This window comes from Silurus meridionalis, chromosome 17 (genome assembly GCF_014805685.1).
Source record: "Silurus meridionalis isolate SWU-2019-XX chromosome 17, ASM1480568v1, whole genome shotgun sequence".
Lineage (NCBI taxonomy): Eukaryota > Metazoa > Chordata > Actinopteri > Siluriformes > Siluridae > Silurus > Silurus meridionalis.
Window position 1 is genome coordinate 8,982,450 of NC_060900.1, and position 23,042 is coordinate 9,005,491.

The window sequence follows — 23,042 nt, forward strand, 5'->3', positions numbered from 1 at the left end:
AGCCACTTAAGAGACACACCGTTGTCTGACCTTTTTGTCCACACTTAACAGCCGACTAATGTGATGTATGTGTCAAATTGCAAGTTAATCTAAGCACGACAAAAGCCTTAAATATGCCTAAAATAAAGCGTTCGAGATATCAAAAATTCCTTTGCAATTTATCATCTACAATGTCTCGGCATCATGTTGATTACGTTTGGTGTCAATTGGATGAATATCCTAGGAGGAGTATTTAAAAGTTCACCACATGCAACTGTCAAAAAATCCACCTTTTGTGACTGACACACTTCCTGGCGCCTGTTGGTGGCGCTATGTCTAAGATTCACAATAGGCACATCAAAGCGATCGGAATCCTTGGCCGAACATACACACCACGCGTCATCCGAATAAGACATTTATCGCTTTGGATATTAGACACTTCCTGTTTCCCTGAATTCGCCATAAATTTGTCGCCTCGCCATGGCAGCACCGTTCGAGATATCAAAAATCCCTAAAGCAATTTAGCAAGGGCAATGTCTCGGCATCATGTTGACCACGTTTGATATCAATGCATGAATTCCCTAGGAGGAGTATTTAAAAGTTCACCGCATGCACTTATAAAACAACCCAACATGGCTGACTTCCGGTTGGGCGGAGCTAATAGGTTTGATTGTGAAAGTTGTTTGGGTCGATGAGATCTATGTGCATACCAACTCTTGTACATGTGCGTACATGTTTGCCCGATCTGTGCACCAATATTTGTTTTTGCATTACAGGGGGCGCTACAGAGCCCTACCGCCACGCCTATGTTCCAGCCTTTGACCGGTCCTAATGGCAGACGACTGTGACATCTGTGGCAAATTTCCGGTGTTTTCGAGCATGTTGAGGCACCCAAAGTGCATGCCAAGAGCTTAAATACGCCTAAAAATGAAAGTAAATTTTGACGCGTTGCCATGTGAACAGCGTTCGAGATATCCCTTCGCAATTTATCATCTACAATGTCTCGGCATCTTGATGACCACGTTTGGTGTCAATCGCATGAATATTCTAGGAGGAGTATTTAAAAGTTCACCACATGCAACTGTCAAAAAATCCACCTTTTGTGACTGACACACTTCCTGGCGCCTGTTGGTGGCGGTATGTCCGAGATTTACAATAGGCACATCGATGCGATCGGAATCTTTGGCCAAACATACACACCGTGTGTCATCCCAATAAGACATTTTTTGCTTTAGATATTAGACACTTCCTGTTCTCAGAATTCGCCATAAATAAAAAACCAAAATGGCTGACTTCCTGTTGGGCGGAGCTCATATTTTTGAGGGCGAAAGTTGTTCGGGTCGATGAGGTCTATATGCGGACCAACTCTCGTGCATGTGCGAACATAATTGCCGGATCTGTGCACCAATGTTTGTTTTTGCATTACAGGGGGCGCTACAGAGCCCCCCTGCCGCGCCCGTATTCCAGCCTTTGTCCGGCCCTAGTGACAAAGGACTCTGACGTGTGTGCCAAATTTTTCGAGCATGTTAAGGGACCCCAAATGGCCAATGTGTGTAAAAAATAAAAAAATTAAAAAAAAATTAAAAACAATAGGGCTTCGCACCTTTCGGTGCTCCTCGGTGCTCGGGCCCTAATTACCATTGAAACCAATAAGGAAATAGTCGAAAAGTACAAGCGTAGTGCGCGTCCCACACTCGCAATCAACCACTACCACATGGGTAAGTGTTAAATGATGTTTACAGTACGGTAATTTGCGGTGTATTTGTTTGGTAAAATAGGCTACAAATACTTTTTAAGTGCAGAAATAAGCGATCAAATGAACTCTTATTGGCAAAACTAGTTCGAACATACGAGCAAATGGACCTACAAGCAATATTCATGAACGAAATATGCTCGTCCAATGGGGTTTTACTGTTTTGTATAAGTATAAGTAAAAAACACTATAAAAACACTGTGTTTGTCTATTTATCTTTTAATATTTTGAATTTCTCCTATATAACATTTGCTAAATTCTGCTGTTTAAGTAGAATTTATAATAGCTATTTTATTTTATTTTTGAATCTATCATTCATATCTTTTGGCCGCACCATGCTCCTTCTGCAATCTATAGACAGTGAACGTTGGCTAACCTGATCCTAAGCATATTTTTACGGTCTTAGCTTACTTTAGGAAAGCAATACAATACTGTTCATTTCCTGTTGGAATGTGGTACTAAATGCTGTAAAGTATTTGTTAAAATATTTATTGTGGTTGTGTGTGTGTATATGTGTGTGTGTGTGTGTGTGTGTGTGTGTGTGTGTGTGTGTGTGTGTGTGTGTGTGTGTGAGAGAGATAGAGAGAGAGAGAGAGAGAGAGAGAGAGAGAGAGAGAGAGAGAGAGAGAGAGAGAGTAAAAGAGAGAGTAAAAAATACAACATAAGGATGAAAACCTAGAATAAAGCTTACGGTAAGGGTTATGGGAGTAAAAGCATGCATTTATTTAGAATCAGTAAACACATACACTGAAGCACACTACAAACAAGAGGACTTCATCTCTCTCTCTCTCTCTCTCTCTCTCTCTCTCTCTCTCTCTCCCCACCTATCTGTCTATGTATTCCCAGGGTAGCCATTTTGTAGTTTGTGTGGAGTTCATTTCTGTCTTGCTATATCTTTTTCTTTCACAGAGATGGCTAGGAGCCTACCATATGTGCACTAAGAGGAAATGTAATACATATAACACACACACACACACACACACATATACATACATATATATATATATATATATACACACGAAGCAAAAGCAAAAAATTGGGAACAATAAAGAAGTTAAATAAATACAAAGAATTCCCTCTTGATATGTGTGTGTGTGTGTGTATGTGTGTGTAAGGAAGAGAGACAAACAGTTCAAAAGTGCCTCTGCCTACCTGTGCTGCTCCATCAGGCAGTGTTATATCTCCTGTCTGGGGATTTGTTGTGCTTGACAGGTTTTTATTGATCTGTTCTGTCACCTGCCTGTAAAGACAATGTTAGCACAAACAATATGACACATTTTGCAGTCAATGTGCATCAATTTTCAAATAAAAATAATTAATAGGCAATTTTGTATAATGGATAGTAATTACTGGTTTAAAAATTGCTCACTTAAATTGCACACTGACACTTTAAAAAAGCATGTTTGTGTGTGTGTGGGTGTGTGTGTGTGTGTGTGTGTATGTGAGAAGGATCCATCAAGGGCCACAGAAATATAATATATAATAATTTTAATATTACAAAGAAATAAACATTCACATCCTTACAGAATAATCATGCTTTATATTGGTTTCTGGCAAAAGACTATTTCCCCACACACACACACACACACACACACACACACACACACACACATTATATATATATATATATATATATATATATATATATATATATATATATATATATATATATATATATATATATATACATATTTATGTAAGCATCATAACAATTTAATTCAAAAGAGTAATCCAAATCCCTAATGGAAGTCAAAACGCATGAACAGTATTAGCAAAACATGCTTTTCTTTCTGTTTCTTCACATACACTATCACATGCCCCCTGAGGTCAAAGCTGGTATAGCTGGTATAATTATTGCACAACATCTCAAGTGTGAAATTAAATAAGAATCTTTGTATAAATTGTTGATTTATTGATCTGTAAAATTTCTTTTTTGCCTGCTTCAGTTAAAATTATTTTTTCAAGACAACATCAACAAAATAAATAGTAAAATTAAATAACAAATTTTGTATAAATGGTTGATTTATTAATTCTAGAAAATTTCTTTTTTGCCTGCTTCAGTTAAAATTAATTTGTCAAGACAACATCACTTCCATGTTCTGTGGCGGTGTTCCAAATGACACTGGCCAGACATGGAACCGATTTTGTAAGCATTGAAACATGAATGATAACTACTGTATTTTGTAGATGAGATAGCATATAAAGGAAAAAGGGGAAAGAAGGTTGGCCCGATAATTAAGTTTTTAAAAGCCTTTTTACCCAATAAGGAGTAGACGATGTCAGGGTCAGACGTTCCAAAAAACATTAAAAAAAAGTCAGCAAGGCTTGAAGCGAGGCCAAAGGAGAGATAAATAACAAATGTGGGCAAGTAGATAGCAAATGTGAGCAAGTTCAGCACGCAGAGTGGGAACACTTACTGGGCTAGACAGGAATTTTAACAATCAACTGGTAGTTGCAGTCATTGGTATAATTGCGAAACTGAGCTCGGTAACACAAAGAATCGACATTCTAAGCCTATAATAAAAAGCTATGTGATTGATAGCGTTCAAGTAGTGGCAGATCGTTCACGTGAGGTTGTTAAAGAAGTGTAGAGAAGGATAAAACAGCAGCAGTTCCACATCCGAAAAAAAACACAGTATGTGAGTCTTGAGGATGAAGAAGATAGGGGAAAGAGTGAGGGGTCAGGATACCATTGTATGATAAAATATAGCAAGTAATACAGCTTGGCTATTGCAGCTACCGCACTGGAACATTCCCTTCAATGCTTCAAAATTACTTCTGTATCTGGTGTGTATAGTTGATTCTGCAACCTCATGACACTACTATATTTAAGACTAATTATTTCATTGTTAAATAAATAAATTAATCAAGCATTTTTAAGGCTTTAGGGAGGCAATTTTATACTCTTTAAATCAGTGAACTTCCTAAACTGACATTGTACATCAGTTGGGGGAGGCTGACAAATGCTGGGTGTGTTTGCATAGTGATAAAGTGGGTTTATAATAAAATAAATATTATTAAGCAAGGAGGGGGTATATAACACTGTTATCAGTGGCTTATCCCAGAAAAAGAGACAAGAGATAAGAAAGAGGAAGAGAGACAGATAGAGAGTTGCAGAAGATGCTCTTTCTGACTGAAATAGGAAACACATTTCAAGAGAAATAGAGTGGCAGCCAAGACGAATCTACTGCAGCCAAACACAGCTTGCCAAATTCAACAGCCTTCTGAACATCCCTGTTATCCATCTCCCTGTAGTACAACCACACACACGTACATACACATGTGCACCTCTTTGATAGTGCCAGTGACTATGCTGCTACTTAAAGTATAAACATGGTGGTGCATATGCAAAGTGCGACAGCAGGAGATCACCAAAGTGACTCTAACAATTACACCTGTTTCAAACAATTATGCAGATTGACCTGTGATATGACACTTTGAATGAATGTGCTTCATACTTCTCTCTTGTGCAATTGAAAAAGCATTAACAAGCCATTCTTCACATTAGTAATGCAGGCTAGTCTAATTAATATTTCTTCATTTCTTACTTGATATACTATATATCATGGCCTCCTGTACCATGCAATACTTTCTGAAACCAAGGCTTGGATAGGAAGAGTTTTAACAACATTATGGAAACCTATTACTGTTTTGATTTGTATAAATTTTTCAATAGGAATATGCAATATAGACAAATCGTTCTTGACACATAAGATAATAAAATATATTACAATTTGTAATATATAGTTATTACATAGTATATATATATATATTTGGGCTCTCTTTCTTAGGTTCATCCAGTGCCTTCACCCACGTCCCTTCCGACCTTGTCAAAATTGTCATGTGAATCACATGTTCCTGACCCAGAAACGTACTCTGGTGGCCTGGGGAAGTGCAAGTCAATCCTGCTCCTGTGTTGCCTTGTGTTCTACCAGTGACCACTGATGAGGAGAATGTCTTCGTCCCCATTGACCTGGTTATAGGAATTGCTTTGGCATAGATTATGCCCCTTTGAAAGCCCTGTATGCACTCTTCTTCATCAAGGAATTGTAGGAATTAAGTATTTTGTGGAATTTTGCATTCTAACAGGGGAACCCGGATGGAGTGCTGCAACTCTCCAAAAGGCATTTCTGGATGGTCCCAGAGATGCTTCAAAAGAAAAAAAAACTGGCTTTAAAAAATGAGTCAGGCTCTCTAAACTAGCTAGTACTCTTTGCTGTCCAACTTGACAACAACATGTGGGAGCAGCACAGTGAATAATCCAACCAAGCTGCCATTGATCCATTTCTTCTCTGGGGACCTCAGTCCACCATTTCACAGTCGATTAGGCCACTGGCCATACACCCAATAATTGATCCCCATCCAACTTTGACCTACTGAAGGTGGGTGAGTGTGTCTACTGTGGCCAGTTGGGTCTGTTCCTATACACCTGCCAAAGCCTAAAAGCTCAGCTAGCTAAAGCAGCTTTTTACCGGTCAGCCTGCTTACAGTCTGCCCCAGGGACTACCAGATACTCTACTGACCTTAAACATGCAGACATGTCTATTGTTATTTTCAAGTACCACTGGTCCTCCTCCTACTGCCACACAGACCATATGATTTAACTTTTTCTTCCTGTAGCCCCTCTACCTTCCTAGAGATGATTTAATCTGCCCCATCCAGTGAGTGAAGCCATGGAAAAAAACATCAGTGATTTACTGGCAGCAGGTCTTATCCAACCCTTGTCTTCCCCAAGGTGCCAGATTCAAGAAAAATGGCATTCCTTTGTTTTGCAATAACAATCATGCCATGAGCAACGTTACAGTTAAGAACAAATACCAAGTACCCAGGTCAAGTCTTACAGCAGTTGATAAAGAATCAGCTGTTCGTCAAAGCTAAGAAATGTAAATTCCATGTGTTGTCTCATTTAGTTTGTCAGCATATATCATCAAAAACAGGTGAGTCTGAGCAGGCCCTGAGAATATTGTTGTGGTTGTGGTTTATGGTTGTGAAATGGCACACGTTTTAGGCTTTGCCAACACCTCTTTATCTGTGACTACATCCAGGTGGGGTTCCTTCCTTACTTGACTCGCCTCCATTTTTCTGGACTGTGGAGGCCTGCCAGATGTTCAAAAGTTCATCATAATGGTAGACACCTCAGACTCTACTTTTGGATAGGGGTGGGGGTGGTGCCATCCTACCGTTTAACCCCTGCAAAATTCCACCTGTGTTCTTTGTTCTCTTGCCACCTGTTATTTCCAGTATAAATATGTGACCAAGGTGAAACAAGTAATGCAAACAAAGAGTTGAACAAAAAGCATGAGGTGATGAGATGTTGTAGTTATTGCATTATAGCATAAATGTATATAGGTACAACAATTATAGCTGCAATGTCGGACACCCAATTAAATAAACACAGAAAGAGTGGCCACTACATTAACTCGTTTTGATCTGATGAATTGGTTGCACAGAGAGAAAAAAGGAACAAAATAACAATGGGGGGGACAAAAGTGTGAAAAATTCATTTCAGCAATATCAATACCAACAATACCATCCCCATCCCTACTGTGAAGCATAGTAATTGCACCATCATGTTGTGGGGGTGTTTGCTGGAAGGTATCTGGTGCACTTTAAAATACTAAAACAAACCCTCAAGCCATCTGCCAGAGCAATGGTCCTAAGCATATCTTCAAAGCTGTAAAAAAAATTGTCCATCACAAAGCCCTAACCTAAACTAAGCAAACTGAAACAGAAGATGGCTGTCAGAGCAAGAAGGCCCACAAACCTGACTGAGTTGGTAAACACAAGCTCTGTCAGGAATAATTTCAGGAAAAATGGGCAAAATTTTGACAATGTATTATAAGAAACTTCCCCAGGCATTTTATTCAAATTCAAAAAAAAAAATACAATAGCAATGGCAATAAACATCTTTTCATCTAGTGAAACTCTATGATAATAACTAGAAAAAAAATATATATATATATATATATATATATATATATATATATATATATATATATATATATATATATATATATATATATATATATATATATATATATATATATATATATATATATATATATTCTATTTATTATCATAAATTTTATGAAAGCAGATGGCACACTAATGTAATGTATAAAAGTAAAAAATCAAATATAATAAGCTTTCTATGTAAATACAAACAACAGGCATGACTGTCAGTGTATTTTGAAAAAAATATATATATATATACTAACTGAAAAGCTTTTTTGATGAAAGGGGACCTGTGAAAAATGGCCAGACTGGTAGGGAAGGCTATGGTAACTCAAATAACCACTCCTTATTATGGTGACCAAAAAAGCTTCTAAGAAAACACAAGACACTGAGACATGTGTTTTTTCTGGAATGGCTACAGGAACAAATGCCATACACGGATCCACATCCCTGCCATGAACAGGAATATAAAGCTACAGTGGGTGTAGGCTCACCAAAACTGGACAGTTGAAGTTTGAAGGAAAAAAAACATTACCTGGATTCTCTGTGTAGGTGTATTAGATAGATTTTGGTGTCAGCAGCATGAATCTATCGGCCCAGCCTGTTATTAGATTATGCAGCTGCTGGTGTAATAGTGCAGGATTTCAGAGAATCTTTGTATTGTTGTATTATTGCTAACGGGTCCAATGAGCATGACATTGCACTCAGTGTACATTACTTGTGTCCCTAGTCACCAAATCTGAACCCACATGAACACATGAATTTGGGATAAGAGATTCATTGCATGAATATGTAAAAATGTGACAAACAGCAGTAATTAAGTTATGAAATCATTCCCACATTAAACAGAATCTCAAAGGAACTGTGCCAACACCGTGTGGAATCCATAACATTAGGAACTGACGTTTGACAGCATAGCGTTTCCTACCCAGTATTATTATAGTATTCCTAATAAAGTGGCCACTGAGTGTATATCCACCAACTGCAAAATGGAATTAATCTTCATAACACACAGACCATAGCTGACAAACATATTAGCACTTTCCAGGCCCCCCACAGTGTATACTATCAAGAAACCACAACCCCTTTCTAGTTTGGAACCAGAGTCTTTAATCCGGGTACACGCCGACACTAAATCATTCTGTGTACCTCTGCGTATGCATGGACTGCTGTGGGTGTGTGTCACTGTTTGTTGTCCTAACCCAGCCACTGCCAATGTGTAAATCACTGGGTAATTGTGTGCTTGTTTGCCAGTAATTAGAGAGAAGGAGAAGATATGTGTTTCTTTCCTCATTCTTTCTGCCACAGTGAAGGAGTGAAGTGGCTTCTGCTGCTGCTGTGTTGGCTGCATAACAAACTCTATTAAAGATGCATCATTCATGTTTCAACAGGAAATAAGTTCTAAGCCATCGAGTTCACGAAGACACATGATAGCTCACATTTACAGTGTACAGTTACACAAGTATTTCTAAACTGCCGGATAACTGATGTATTAACTACAAGCTGAGGAACAGGTCATGGTCAGATTGTTCATTTGCTCACAATAACAGTTCATAAAAAAGGTGTTTTAAACACAGTCCAGAAACATAGGACATAGGATATACAATATGTTGTATATGTATATAAAAATATGTTCGATATAAGAGTTACCTCTCTAGCTCAAAGATTGCCTTGTCCTTTTGCGTACGCTCCGACTCCAACTCTTTAAGAAGCCCCATAAGTCTATCCACCTCTGCTTTGGATTTTCCAGATTCTTCTTTATGGAAGGTCAACTCTTTTTCAAGGACTTTTAATTGCTCTGAGATCTGTGAATTCAGCTGTGATGCTTCTTCTCGTTCAAGGGCCTTCAGACAGAAATGAATTGTCAGAGATTAAAAAATGATTCAAACAAATATAAAAGAAATGCTAAACATAAACTATAAGTTAATTTAATAGGTTAATTAAAAAAAAAAAAAACAGGTGTGATGTAGCATGTATCCCACGAGTGAAAGACATTCCAAGACAAGACCAGGAATTTTCCCAAAACTGTGTGTGAATTTAGTAGGCTATTTTCTTCCAGAAGGAAGTTTACACCATCTTATTACCATTCATGAAGACAGGAATGTTAAAGCTAGTCTATTCATATTCTTTACTTTTCTGTTTTATTTTACTGCCTCTAACTTTCTTTCGGCTTCTGCCATTAGGGGTCGCCACAGAGGATCATCCGTATTCATGATCCGCACGTTCGATTTGGCACGTTTTAACGCTGGATTCCCTTCCTAACGCAACCCTTCCCATTTATCCAGGCTTGAGACCGGCACTACTGCCTCTACTTTGCAAATAATTATTTTATGATTTGCTTTCTCTGGAGTTTCTCTGGTGAATGCAAAATTGGTTCTGGAACAACAATATTAAAATGTAACTATATAAGAAAAAGACACACGTACCATGCGTCTGGAAAGTATTCACAGCACTTTACTTTTTCCACATTTTGTTATGTTACAGCCTTATTTCAAAATTAATTAAATTAATTATTTCCTAAAAATTCTAAAAACGATACCACATAATGACAATGTTAAAAAGAAGTGTGTTCAAAAACTGTATCAAAAATATAAAACGATGATCTCATGTACATACGTATTCAAAACCTTTGCCATGACACTCAAAATCGACCTCAGGTGCATCCTGTTTCCACTGATCATCCGTGAGATGTTTCTACAATTTGATTGGAGTCCACCTCTGGTAAATTCAGTTGATTGGACATGATTTGAAAAGCATACACCTGCCTATATAAGGTCTCAAAGTTAACAGTGCATGTCAGATCACAAACCAAGCCATGAAGCCCAAAGAATTGTCTGTAGACCTCCAAGACAGGATTGTATCGAGTTACAGATCTGGTGAAAGGTACAGAAAAATTTCTGCAGCATTGAAGGTCCCAATGAGCACAGTGGCATGTGAACACTTTCCAGATGCACTGTACACTCCCACAGGCACAAACACATGCACCAATAGATCATGCAATGAAGATGTTTTTTTTTTTCTGCTTTTTTTTTTTTTTTTTTGCATCTTACCAATGGTTTTCCTTGCAGCAGACTCTATATTGGAAATAAGATAGAGAAAATAGAGGTGTTTAACTAACTCTAACACACACATACACAATTAAGAGCAAACAATAGTAGTAACGTATCTGTCGCAGACATCAGTCACCTGGGCTCAAGCCCCTGTTTATGTGGACATTGTGAAAAAAAAACAAAAAACCAGTTAATTTTGCGATATTCAGCCACGTGAACCAGAGTTTTTTTTTGTTTGAGTTTCATACACTTCGTGAGCTTTTTCAGTAAAGTAAGTGTGCATGGCTGGTGTACCCCATTATTTTGTCAATTGTTGATTATCTGCATATCTTCTTCTCATCATAATCTGTCATCATGGTACATAGACTGATATCTGTATATGTATTGCATACATATGTTTTTGCATTTGTGACTCTCCCAAAAAAATAGAAATACTGTATATGTCCTGAACATATTAGTTTTTTAAGGGTTTCTACTATTAAAACTGCCAAATTAATATTTGAAATCTAATGCTAATCTAATGAAATCTACTCATAAATATATTACTTCTATCACCAGTGGTCATGTATATAAACATCTATACCTAAAACCTTATACAGTACACTGGTCTTAAATCTTGTGTATTATGATCATGAAAATTTAACCACATGGACAATTCACTTGGTCCAAGATTGAAAAAGTATTAATGTATGCCATCCTTTTTGCACTTGCTTGTAGAAGTTTGAGCTCACCTCTTGTGCACTGGTCCAGCACTTGACCAAGCCTTGACATCAACATATTGATGTTCACAAAATAAAAGCGGGCTAATGCTGCATTAATTCCAGGAGCTCCTAAAATGGGCTTACATTTACTAGTGCAGAACAACAACACATGGGATTTTTACATCATCCACCAGGTGGGCTTAAATTGCAACTGATGTTAAAGCAAGGCAAACAAGGTCTGCAACTTGACATATACAAGTCTTCTATGTGCAGTCAGATATCTGCATGGCAGATTTTTATTATCTGATTTATCTGCCATATATTGTAGGAGAATTAATGCCTGGAAGCCTTAGCTAATAATTTTGTTCACACAAGTTTTATAGCAAAAAACAATTTCCTACTTTTACATTTGGGTATTTTGTTGTTGCAGAAACTAGTTGACTGAAACTAGTTGAAACAGCCAAGCCTGCAGATAAAGCCAAATCTACAGTCAACTCCACACTTCATTAGACCACAATAGAAAAAAGCTTTTTTCCCTTTGTTCTTATTGGTTTGTTATCGCTTTGAGTGAACAGCACTGCAGAGAGGATTTGCTCGAAAAAGTAATGAAAATAAATAAATTGATGAAGTAAATAAGATTATAATAATAAGAAAAACAAGTAGGAGAAGGTGAAATATATATAAAACAAGTCATGTATATGTAACTTCAAACACAATACATGCTTGATTTATAGTGCTGGATTTACACAGTTCAAATTAATTGTTACTGAAGGCAACTAAGCAACATATAAACATGAGTTATTTTTTCTTTGCGGCACTTCTATTATGTGGTTTTCTTTTCCAAGTATATCTCCCTAGAGCTTGTCTTTCATATGTTATTTATTTCCATTCCAATTCATTATGAATTTAAACTACACCCTCATTTGCGAAAGCTTTTACAAGAGCATGACATGTACTGTGAACTGCTGATAGCACAAAGCACCAATTGTTGAAGGAACCTGAGAAAACAACCTGGAGATGTGTGTTGACCATAGACATATCTTTCTTTTGCTATTTAACATTGTTCCCTTATTAATTTTGTTGTGATAGCTGGAAGTGATGTGCTTTTTTAAACATTGGAAAATGAACTGTTTTTATTTGAGTAGAGTGTGATAAATCATAAAAGGCGTTCAATTAAAAGATTGAAAGACATGCGCCTCCCAGGTGCTGCTTTCAGCTGACAAAAACATTCAGTGTTACTGCAATAAAACTGTAATGATCATTATATAAAGTGTTTGTTTAGATGAATGAGAGCTCTTCTCCAAATATGCAGTAACCTAAATAAATCTATAAATCATCAAGGATCAAATCATCTAGGAGCATACCTCACCACAAATATTATAAACAAAGCTTCAGAGGCAACGTTGTAATAGTTCTGAGCAGCACATAAATAATTATATGGTGATAACCCTCTAGATATTTATATAACTCTTTCATTCAGGACTTTTATTTAAATTCATGTTTAAACTTGATCGTATTATATTGTCAGCTAAATTACTTAAGAAAACTACTAAGCTCTAAATGAAAGTCATTTATGTTTTGTAAGCAACACTGGGAACACTTTGTGAAAACCAAAGAACTTGAAAGAAAGGGAGTCCAATCTTATCCAGTATGATCCAGTGTGAAAAGCCACACCTAAGGCTACTATTAAACCAAGGCCACCTGATTAAACTGGCAAAATCAGGTGTGGCTCCTGCTGGATTGGAATGGAAACCTGCACCCACACTGGCCTTGCAGTCTATTGAACACTTTTGAGACACATTAGCATGGGGGGGGACATGCAACTCTTCACATTCATTAACCCCAGCTCAAGAGCCAACTGGAGAACCTGGAGGTGTGAGGAACTGTGCTGCTCTGGAATTTAACTCATACACATTTCAGACAATAATAAAATATATATATATATATATATATATATATATATATATATATATATATATATATATATATATATATATATATATATATATATATATATATATATATATATATATATATATATATATATATACTTCCTCCCTCAGGATGTGTGTGTGTGTGTGTGTGTGAGAGAGAGAGAGAGAGAGAGAGAGAGAGACTACTAAACCAGATACAATATAAACTCCAGCATCCCTGGTTTGTATATAAACTGTAGATAATCATATATCATATTATCACACTTGGGTTCACACAATTCAGCCATTCTGTTGCAGCTACTTCATTTAACTTAAACAATAACGAACAAAAAAACAGATGGAAAAATGTGCATTTTCTAATGAGCCAGCCACAAACCTGGCCAAAATCCATCCACTCCATGCTTAGTTTACACTACCCATAAAGTGCTTTGTACACCAAACAGCGTTCGGCATCCAGACTAAACGGCACTCTTAAACAAAATGTTCAGACAGAGCTTAAATTCTCAGATGAGGCATCAGAAAGTCATCACAGAGTCTCGGTGTATGTATGTGTGTGGTTTGAATTACACATACTTTTATGACATTACAGCTTTACATTATAACAAACACACCTAAGTATTTTTCAGGGTTGCGTAAGCTTCCGACCATACAAGTAAACCAAGGAGGACTCATCATGACGGTGACAGAGCCACAAATGGATACACATTACACAGTGTATACACAAATGAAGTACTTTGTGTTCGAATTAGTTTGTGCTAATGGTGTGCAAAAGGAATGCAAAATGTGAAGCTAATATCCAAACTCAACGCATCGTTATTCAGACGTCAGTCTTTATTTCAGAATACAGACGTATGATTTTCGGAACCATGTCTCGGTCAAACCAAACCAAATTAATTCATTAATTAATTAACTGGGTTGTTCCTTTAAGGGACAATGAAAATAAAATTACACTTTTTTGAAGTATAAGTTTCTATTCAACAATCCTAAAGGACATAACAAATTGATCAATAATGACATCATTTATTAAAATTGTGACAATAAATAATATGTTTATGACGGAAGTGTCTGGTGGTTGCATTTAAATGTTAAAGTAATTAAAAAAAAAAAAAAAGAAGGTAAATAATGACTGTGGAATACATATTCATATTTAAACCTAATTCACAGTTATTAAAATTGGATTTCCAATTAGGACTATTCATGAAGCAATTTGTTGGTAATATGTTAGATTATTGATAAGTGATCTTGGTCCATTTATCTGACCACCTTCTTATTTATATCTAATCAGATTAGCATTTAATATCATTCTTTCCTATTTGTATGTTATACTGTATTACATTCTTTATTCTTTATTGCAATTAACTTTTCATATTCCTTTTTTAAAGGGAGGGTTTGAAAGGCAAGAGCTTATGTTTTAAAAGCAGTGGTTTTATGTTATTGAAAAGGCCAATCTCAGACACCTCTCCTCAATAAAAACTTATTTTGTCAAGAAAAATCAGTGAACGCCATCTCCATCCCTGCATTATTCACTTAAGTAACTGAACACTACCCGCACATGCCTGTAATCTGCAACCTTTGTTCTGTTCATCTGTTTTTCGATGCCCATATGCTCTTTGACAGCCACTGTGTATCTGATGACTTCATGCCTGTGTGATAACCATCAGGAAGGCTTGGCTTGCAATTCCAAAACAGTCCCATTTTGTTTATTTTGCACAGCAGCCATATCACAGCACCACATCACAGCATGTACTATGGGTCTCCAACTTCTTCAAACTGTTACCCTTCTCTATCAATTGTTCCTCACATCTCACAATCCTGTTTAAAGTATGAGTAGGCCAAGGACAGGACTCTTTAAGTCTCCAAGTAAAGACGATTGTGGGAAAATGACTGGGCAGAGACACATCCGAGGACAAGAATGGAGAAAGAAAGTGTTATATAATGCTCCATAAAAAAATATGTATGGATAAAAAACGTGAACAAGAGATGAGTTTGAAAAACAGGAGAAAATGTGCACTAGAGGCTTTTCAATCATGCAACAAAAAAAAGACAGAATGAGGACAGAATGGGAATTTGGAAGACTTTAGTTTTAAATGGTTCCTCTGTACATTGAGAAGAGATTGATCAGGGAAAAAGAATAGAGGAAAAAACAGTTCTGGATTTTATTCATAGACCAGTGTGAATAAGGGGAGAAATCAATCATCATTGATCATCATTGTTCACTATTTTTGTAGCATGCCCCAATAGAAATTACGAAAAGGAGAAAGAATACAATTCTTTGTTTACAAAGTAAAATAAACTAATATTAATATTTACCCTTTAATTTAATACTACCACATTACATACATTATAACTGTTGACCAGTGCCACTGAAAGAAAACACGAGACATCTGTTTTGAACATAAAGCAGAGAATAAATGCATACTTTTCTGTTCAATTGCCTTTAAATAGTCTGTTTTTGTCATCGACTATTTTAACAAGCCTTGCCACTACTTTGCTTGAAAGTATGTGAAAAAGCTTTCTTTATTTAAGCTTCCATAAGCATTGTTTTTATTTGTTTTTTTTTTTATACTTGCTCTGCCAAAAAAAAGGTTTTGGAGTGATTTGTTTGACCCTTTATTCATTATGTCTACATGCCCTTATTGTAAAATGGCAGGTTTTCATCATGTTAAAAAAGTTAAATAAGACAAATAATTTCAATACATTTTCCACCCTCGATGTGAAATTGCAATGTGAAAATTTACATTAAACACAACAGAAACCTTTTAGGGAAAGCAGAAAACCTGTTATAATAAGTTGTGCACATCCATAAATTAATATTCTATTGATTTTGTATAACACAACTCATAATGTTGGAGAACTGCCTATCAGCATTGCACATTTGACATGGCAATATTTACCTTCTCTGTCTTACATTTCCAGTGCACAGGTTGTCTCCAGGTCTGGGCTCTGTCTAGACAATTTAAAAGCATTTATCTTCATTTGGTTAAGCCATGCCTTTGTTAACCTGCATGTATATTTTGGGTCATTTAATTTCTTTTCAGCTTTGGCTTACTACCAGGCAATTGAATGAATTGCAGTAAAAATTGATTATTATTTGTAGCTATTCATGATTAATGCGATATGACTTTACCTAAAGAAAAAAAAAAAACTCTGAAGCATGATGCTGCTGCCACAATGTTCTTTTGGTGCTTTGCTCTTTTGCACCAAACATACTTTTTGAAATTATGGACTAATTAAAGATTTTGAGATCAGACAATAATGTGTTTTGCTATTTAATGTGAGAAATATCTTCGATATAGCCACTCTACCCCACAGCATATAAAGTATATGTGAAGAATATGATTGATGTCACATTCAGAGGGTCAGATATTTCTGTAAAACCTCTAATGTTGCTGTAGGTCTCTTGGCAGTCTTCAACCATAACCCTAACCCTTCCTGGTATTCTTTTGTTTTGTCCTTTTATATATTTTGGCCCAATCCTCTACTTCCTCTTTAGCCATGACCACATACCTATACATGGATCTAACTCCATAATCAAATTTGTAGATGGCACCACATACCACGCCTGATCGGTGACAACATTTGGGGAAACGATTCTCCAATAACAATCTCACACTAATTAACTTATTTTGAATCATCCGAGGACAAGAAGGGGTCATAAATCCACACCCATTCACAATGAAGGGGTTGAGGTGGATTATATGACCAGAAGTTTCTGGGTATCCATATCGCTAAGGATCTCTATCCTTATCAAGAAGGTTTAACAGCATATTTAATTAAGGAAATCTCCCTCCAGGTCCTACTTAACTTTTACCACTGTACTATTAAAAGTGTCCTCACAAACTGCATCACAGTGTGGTCATCCAGAGATTAGTGAAATGTCTCAATACATCACTGGTGTCCAGCTACCTTCCATTATAACCATTATGACAAATCCTGACCTTGGTCACTTAACTGTACATTTCCACTCTGATCTATTAAAAAACTGTACCGTACTGTACCTATTAGTACTTTCTTTCGGCTTCTCCCGTTGGGGGTCGCCACAGCGGATCCTCCGCACGTTTTGATTTAGCACATGTTTTACGCTGGATGCCCTTCCTAACGCAACCCTCCCCAACTTATCTGGGCTTGGGACCGGCACTGAGAGTGGCTGGGGATGGTTCCCTGACCGGGAATCGAACCCGGGTCGCAGCGGTAAGAGCTCTGCATCTTAACCACTAGACCACCAGGGGACCACTGTACTGTACCTAGCTATAGGAGCATAAGGAAAAACAGTATAGCTATTAATGTACCTATAATGGCAGTAGCCTTTTTTGTGTTTGTTTTCCCTAGCTTAAGTGCATTCTTCTGATTAATTTATAGAATGAAAAATAATGGTTCCCAAATGATCTAAATATTCTTTAAAAGTGTGCACTATGTGATTGAAATGATTATATGCACATTCATATGTTACCCAACTTTTGAAGCCTGTTAATACTGTAATTGAAGCTTTAAAATGCGGATGTTGTTTATGGGATTTTGATTATGGCAGAAAAAGACAAGCGGGACATTCCTTAATACTGTTTGTGGCACAGAGTCAACACAAAATAAGATATAATTTTCCTGGAATGATATGTGTGCATATAAAAGAAAACATTCTCGTAAATTTTAGTGCTGTGAAAGATTCCCCCCGGCATGTTCTCTGGAACAATGAGGAGTCTGCTCTAGCAAAAGGAGGCATGAGGACTAAAGGATGGATCTATAAATTACAATTGTTTATTTCCCTCCCATTCTCTTTCCTCTCTCACTGGTAGTTTTTCCTCAGTAGCATGTGTACACAGGTGCGATCCTGAGTATATAACAGTCTATTTTCATTATTGATGCTGACAAATTCAAAGATGTTCTTTAGTTCAGTATAAATTATTATACAAAATACGTTTGCATATGAGCACATACAGTAAAAATAAAAAGAAATCTGAAAAAAATAACATGCAGTTATAGGAAAATTCTCCATGCTCTAGGTTGGTTAGATGTGGCCTAATGTAAAGCAGAGTTACTATTAACACCCTAAAGTATTTCAATACAGCAACACCTCTTAAAGTGTCTTATAGCTTTTATGCCACAATAAATTGTATAATAATATACATTTTAAAATAATTGAATGACATAGCATTCAAATTTCTCCATTTATAGTCACATTTATCATTATCGAATAGCTGCAAAATTGGTTAGTTCTTGTTCTCACTTACATCATATCAATAATAAATACAATTTCCTTAACTTATTGATCTTTTGTTAAAACACTTAATAAAAATACTCTTTATTGAACATAAAAAAAATAAAACAAACAAATTAGGTTAACAAATTAGAGCAAAATGTTGTTGCTTATATTTACAGAGGATACCAATATTAGTGCATTGTATTATATTAAAACAATGCATCTTTCCTCTCTCTCTCATGAAGTTATTAAAACAAAACTGCTGAGTGAGCAAAATGACTGTTACATAGTATAGTCACTGGAGACTCCTTTTCTAAATTTTATATAAACATCCTCTTTTTTATTTTTTATTTTTATTCTCTAATATAGCTTTAGGTTATGATGAATGTGTCTGTGTTACTACAGAAACAATGATAGCATACTAATATCATAAATAAATAATGACTTACAGCAAGCAATTCTATAATTTTTATAATACTATAATTTCCAATAGCTGCAACACTGGTAGTAATGGACTTTAAAGCAAGGTCTATTGCTAGCCTAAATTTCTGAGATGTTTAGAAATTAGTTAATATTCTAGGGTCACTCTTCACATGTTTGTGTTTTATCTACATTATATAGTTCTGAAACTAAACTAAAATATTCAAATTTTATTATTGAATATTTAGTTAAGTTTAATTTGTAAACCTACTTGAAATCTCAAAATATGCCCTAATTTCTGTATATCTGTAAATGTTCCAAACTTTAAGGCTCCAATCTGGCATGTGTTGTGTGTGACCTAGCTGTTTAACAGAAAAATAGTTAAACACAGACACTGACCTCTTTCTCCAAGAGCTGTGTCTGCAATGACACAACCCTGTCCTTTAGCTCCTTGTTCTCCTTCTTAAAGACTTCTACTTCCTCCTGTTTATCCCAGTCTCCTTTCTCTCTCTTTTCCTTGAGCTGCTCAATCACCCTTTCCTAAAAAAGAGGAAAAAAAGGGAAATAATATTAAAGTATAAACAATATGTGAGTCATTACAAATTCAATGCTTCTGTTTCCTTACTTGTGAGTCTTACATTGCTTACAGCTGTGTACTGCTCCAGTGCAGAAAACTTAGAAAAGTATATTGGCTAGTTATAATAGGATTTGTAGGTGAGAGCAAAATTAACAAGTAACTATATGTAATAACTAAAAATTGAGGTGCTTATTTTGCATTTAGCATATAGGTACAAACTTGTTACCACCAAATATATAAAAAAACCACAACATTGGAAAGAAAAAATAAACAATAAGCAATGACAGTTTAAGCAATTTTGAGCTTCCAGCTATAGTGTAATGGTTTCAGGAAGGACCATATATGGGCGATGTCTGCATATTGGACACCTAATCCTGCCTTCCTTTTTTTCCTGCAAGTATGTAAAGTTTTCTTAGTAATCTTGCACAATGCATGCCTTATGACTTGCTGTGCTAGACAGAACATAAGGTTGGCTAGGAAGAGTTGCATCATATTGTGCATGACCAGCTAAAGGGAAAACTCTGCTTTACTACACCATGTGATTACACTTGCCCTTTCTACGAGCGAAGGTAAGTGCCAGGTGTTACCTCTTTAAATGTACACCATAAGGCATTCTGGTTTGTCAGATCAGACCCCCTCCCAGGTAGTTGAGAGGGTGGCCATAGAAACCCTTCCTGCAAACACAGCTGACAAGTCAAAGAAAACAGTCAGGAGCCATTCCTAGTAGGGCACTAACGGTATGGGGAAGTACAGCAGACTGTTTGGAAACAGTTGAAGAAAGGCCTCAGAGATATTGTTGCAGCAAAATAATAGACCATGATCCAAGGCTTCATACTCTAACTGGAGGAAAGCCTTAGTTGCCTGCATGCTGTGCACAGTTACAGTGAGGGAAACTCCATCCATATATTAGGTCTATCTTGTCACCTATACAGATGGATTAGCTGGTGACAATGCACAGAGACAATTAGGATCATGTCACACAGGCTTTTGTTTAAATTGTGTAGGTTCATTCAGACTTATAATTTCATAACTACAGTTTATGAGTAGCATGTGGATAGATTTATGACCACATTAAGTTTAACCAATGAGATCCATCATCATATCTGATCCACTTCAGGATTGAATAGCTACTGCTCTATTAGGTTGGACTGCAAACCATTAGAGGAGTGGTACAAAAGAGGTTAGTCAAAGCTATTTAATATACCTAACCTCACTAATTAATTCATGATTTATTAATTAACTGTTCATTTAAAAAAAGAAGGAACATTTTCGAATCTAGGCTGGAAACGTTTTATATTTATTCAAGCATAATGTTAATAGTTTTTTTTTTCGTGAAAACCGGTCTCTTAAATGTAAGGAAGCTGGTCCCATGGTGCTCTCATAGATTTTCTACCTTCTTGCTCTCTGTTTTTCCTTATGCTCCTATAGCTAGTCTTCTTATAGTCCATGTCTGAACTTTGCACACGTACATTACACATGTACCAACCCACCACCTTCTCTTTTTCCGGATGAGATTCCTGCCTTGCAATTCTGCCTGGATAATCATGATACAGTAGGCTACTTCTGCTGCGGATTATCCTTTAACCCCCATGGACAGGCTGAAGTCGGATAATGACTACCCTACAGATGATTGTAAATGTTCACACTTGGAAACCTGATGAGAGCCCTTTCTAAAAAAAATGCTCAAGCCTCATTTACTATACAGTGGACATTAATGTCAAGTGGATATTATAGACTAAATGTCTAAACTAAATGTCAGTGTCTTTTTTTCTTACCAGTAACCTCTGGATTGCATTTTATGGACCTAAACCTCTATTTGTATGTGTATATATGTAAAGCTGCTGAGATTGTTAAAAGGGTTTTAATAATAATTCTAAAATAAAATGTATTTTTAAAAAAGTATTAAAAAACAATGATAGTAAATCAATGCTAAATTGACTTAGTCAGTTTGGCTCAGTTTTTGCTTCAGATTGCTGATTGATTCCAGTTGAAAGGTAACAAATAATGTCTAACTATATAGTAGTTAGACTATATGCAACTATATAGATGCATTTGGTTTATATAGACAAAAAAAGGTAAATGCTCAACATTTTTACACAGTCTACAATTCATGGCAGATGATTGTCAATGTATTATATTCATCATTATATTATAAACCATGCTCAGTTTTTCTTTTGCTCCAACAAGCATGTAGATTCCAAGCAGAAATGTTAGTTGGCTAATGCATTTTCTTATCACATCAATATGTGATACTATTTCCATAGTTTTTATTAGTCCTTCTTTTTCTTAATCTATTTCTTTTTGTAATTCTATAAATAAAAATTGGGTTGAGGGTCTGCCCAAATGCTAATGTAGCCCTAGCAGAATTCGATTTCAATGCCTTGGATCACAATTTAGCTTGTATGTAGCATGTTGTTTGTTACTGGTTTGTTTTTTTATTGGTAAGTTTTCGTTCTGTTCATTGTTTCATGTAAAATAAAATGGTATGTGGTTAGGTATAGGAGAGGGGCCCCTGAGTGAGAAACAGAAATGCGCCTGAAAGAATGGAAAAAACGTATATTTGTTAATGAGTCTGTTCTAAAAATCATGTGGTGAAGAAAATATAAAAGTACCTCTCGAACACCTACTGTGAAGCAAGGTTGGACAATTCCATGTTTATTAGTAACAGCCATGATTAAGCGACTTTAATATCACCTGACTGACTCAGTGTGAGAATCCCACATACAAAACAAATAACACTGAACATTAACAAGTGCTCTACAGGTAAACAAATGTTTAACAATGCCATTGAAATTCCATTGGCCATGACTCAGATATTCCACCCTCTGAAAAGCTGCTTCCTTTCGTAACTTTCAGGAAAATTACAAGTCTGTTTTGGTAAATATTCCACTTAATGACCTTTACCGAGCAAGGCATATGGCAGCGCCGGCTTTCTTATGCATTTTAGCCTGTGAAGTTTGAAGCCGCAAGAGCTACTGCAGAGCAGAGCGCATAGGGGAAGCAGATGCATTCTCTAAATGCACATAGTAAACAAAACTTTGCAACTAACTCTGGCCAGCAATTAGCACATCTAATATCTATATCTATATCTCTATCTATCTATCTATCTATCTATCTATCTATCTATCTATCTATCTATCTATCTATCTATCTATATATATATATATATATATACACACACATTTGCTTGTTCAGTTTTATTACCTGCGGTAAACAACCTAAAGATGACAGCTGTTGGTGTTAGTTTGGGTATCACTAATGCCCTGACAGCCTGTGTAACAGAACCAACTTTATAATTTGTCATTATGCCTACTGTAACACAAGTGAATCTAGATTAAAGTAGGAGAGTTCAAATACAGGTCCTGACATCTGTTCAAGCATAGCAAAGTAAAAGGTCACATGATGTTCCAAGCAAGTGCTTAGAACCATTCTGTCAACTACATAGCATTATTAACTCTCCTTGTTCAGTTCACATTTCA

At 36.2% G+C, this 23,042-nt stretch overlaps 1 protein-coding gene across 10 annotated transcripts in view; it reads right to left on the reverse strand.

Moving 5' to 3' along the window:
- LOC124399932 (ERC protein 2) overlaps positions 1-23,042 on the reverse strand; it is a 214,991-nt gene that overhangs the window by 127,632 nt on the left and 64,317 nt on the right. For 9 of the 10 annotated variants that reach the window (XM_046871284.1, XM_046871283.1, XM_046871280.1 and 6 more), the window contains 4 exons: positions 19,386-19,526; positions 10,738-10,761; positions 9,338-9,531; positions 2,885-2,972 (listed from right to left, as the gene is read on the reverse strand). In XM_046871284.1, coding sequence (XP_046727240.1) covers positions 2,885-2,972; positions 9,338-9,531; positions 10,738-10,761; positions 19,386-19,526 — 447 coding nt within the window. The remainder of the gene's footprint in view (positions 1-2,884; positions 2,973-9,337; positions 9,532-10,737; positions 10,762-19,385; positions 19,527-23,042) is intronic. The other variant, XM_046871277.1, reaches the window with a different exon arrangement.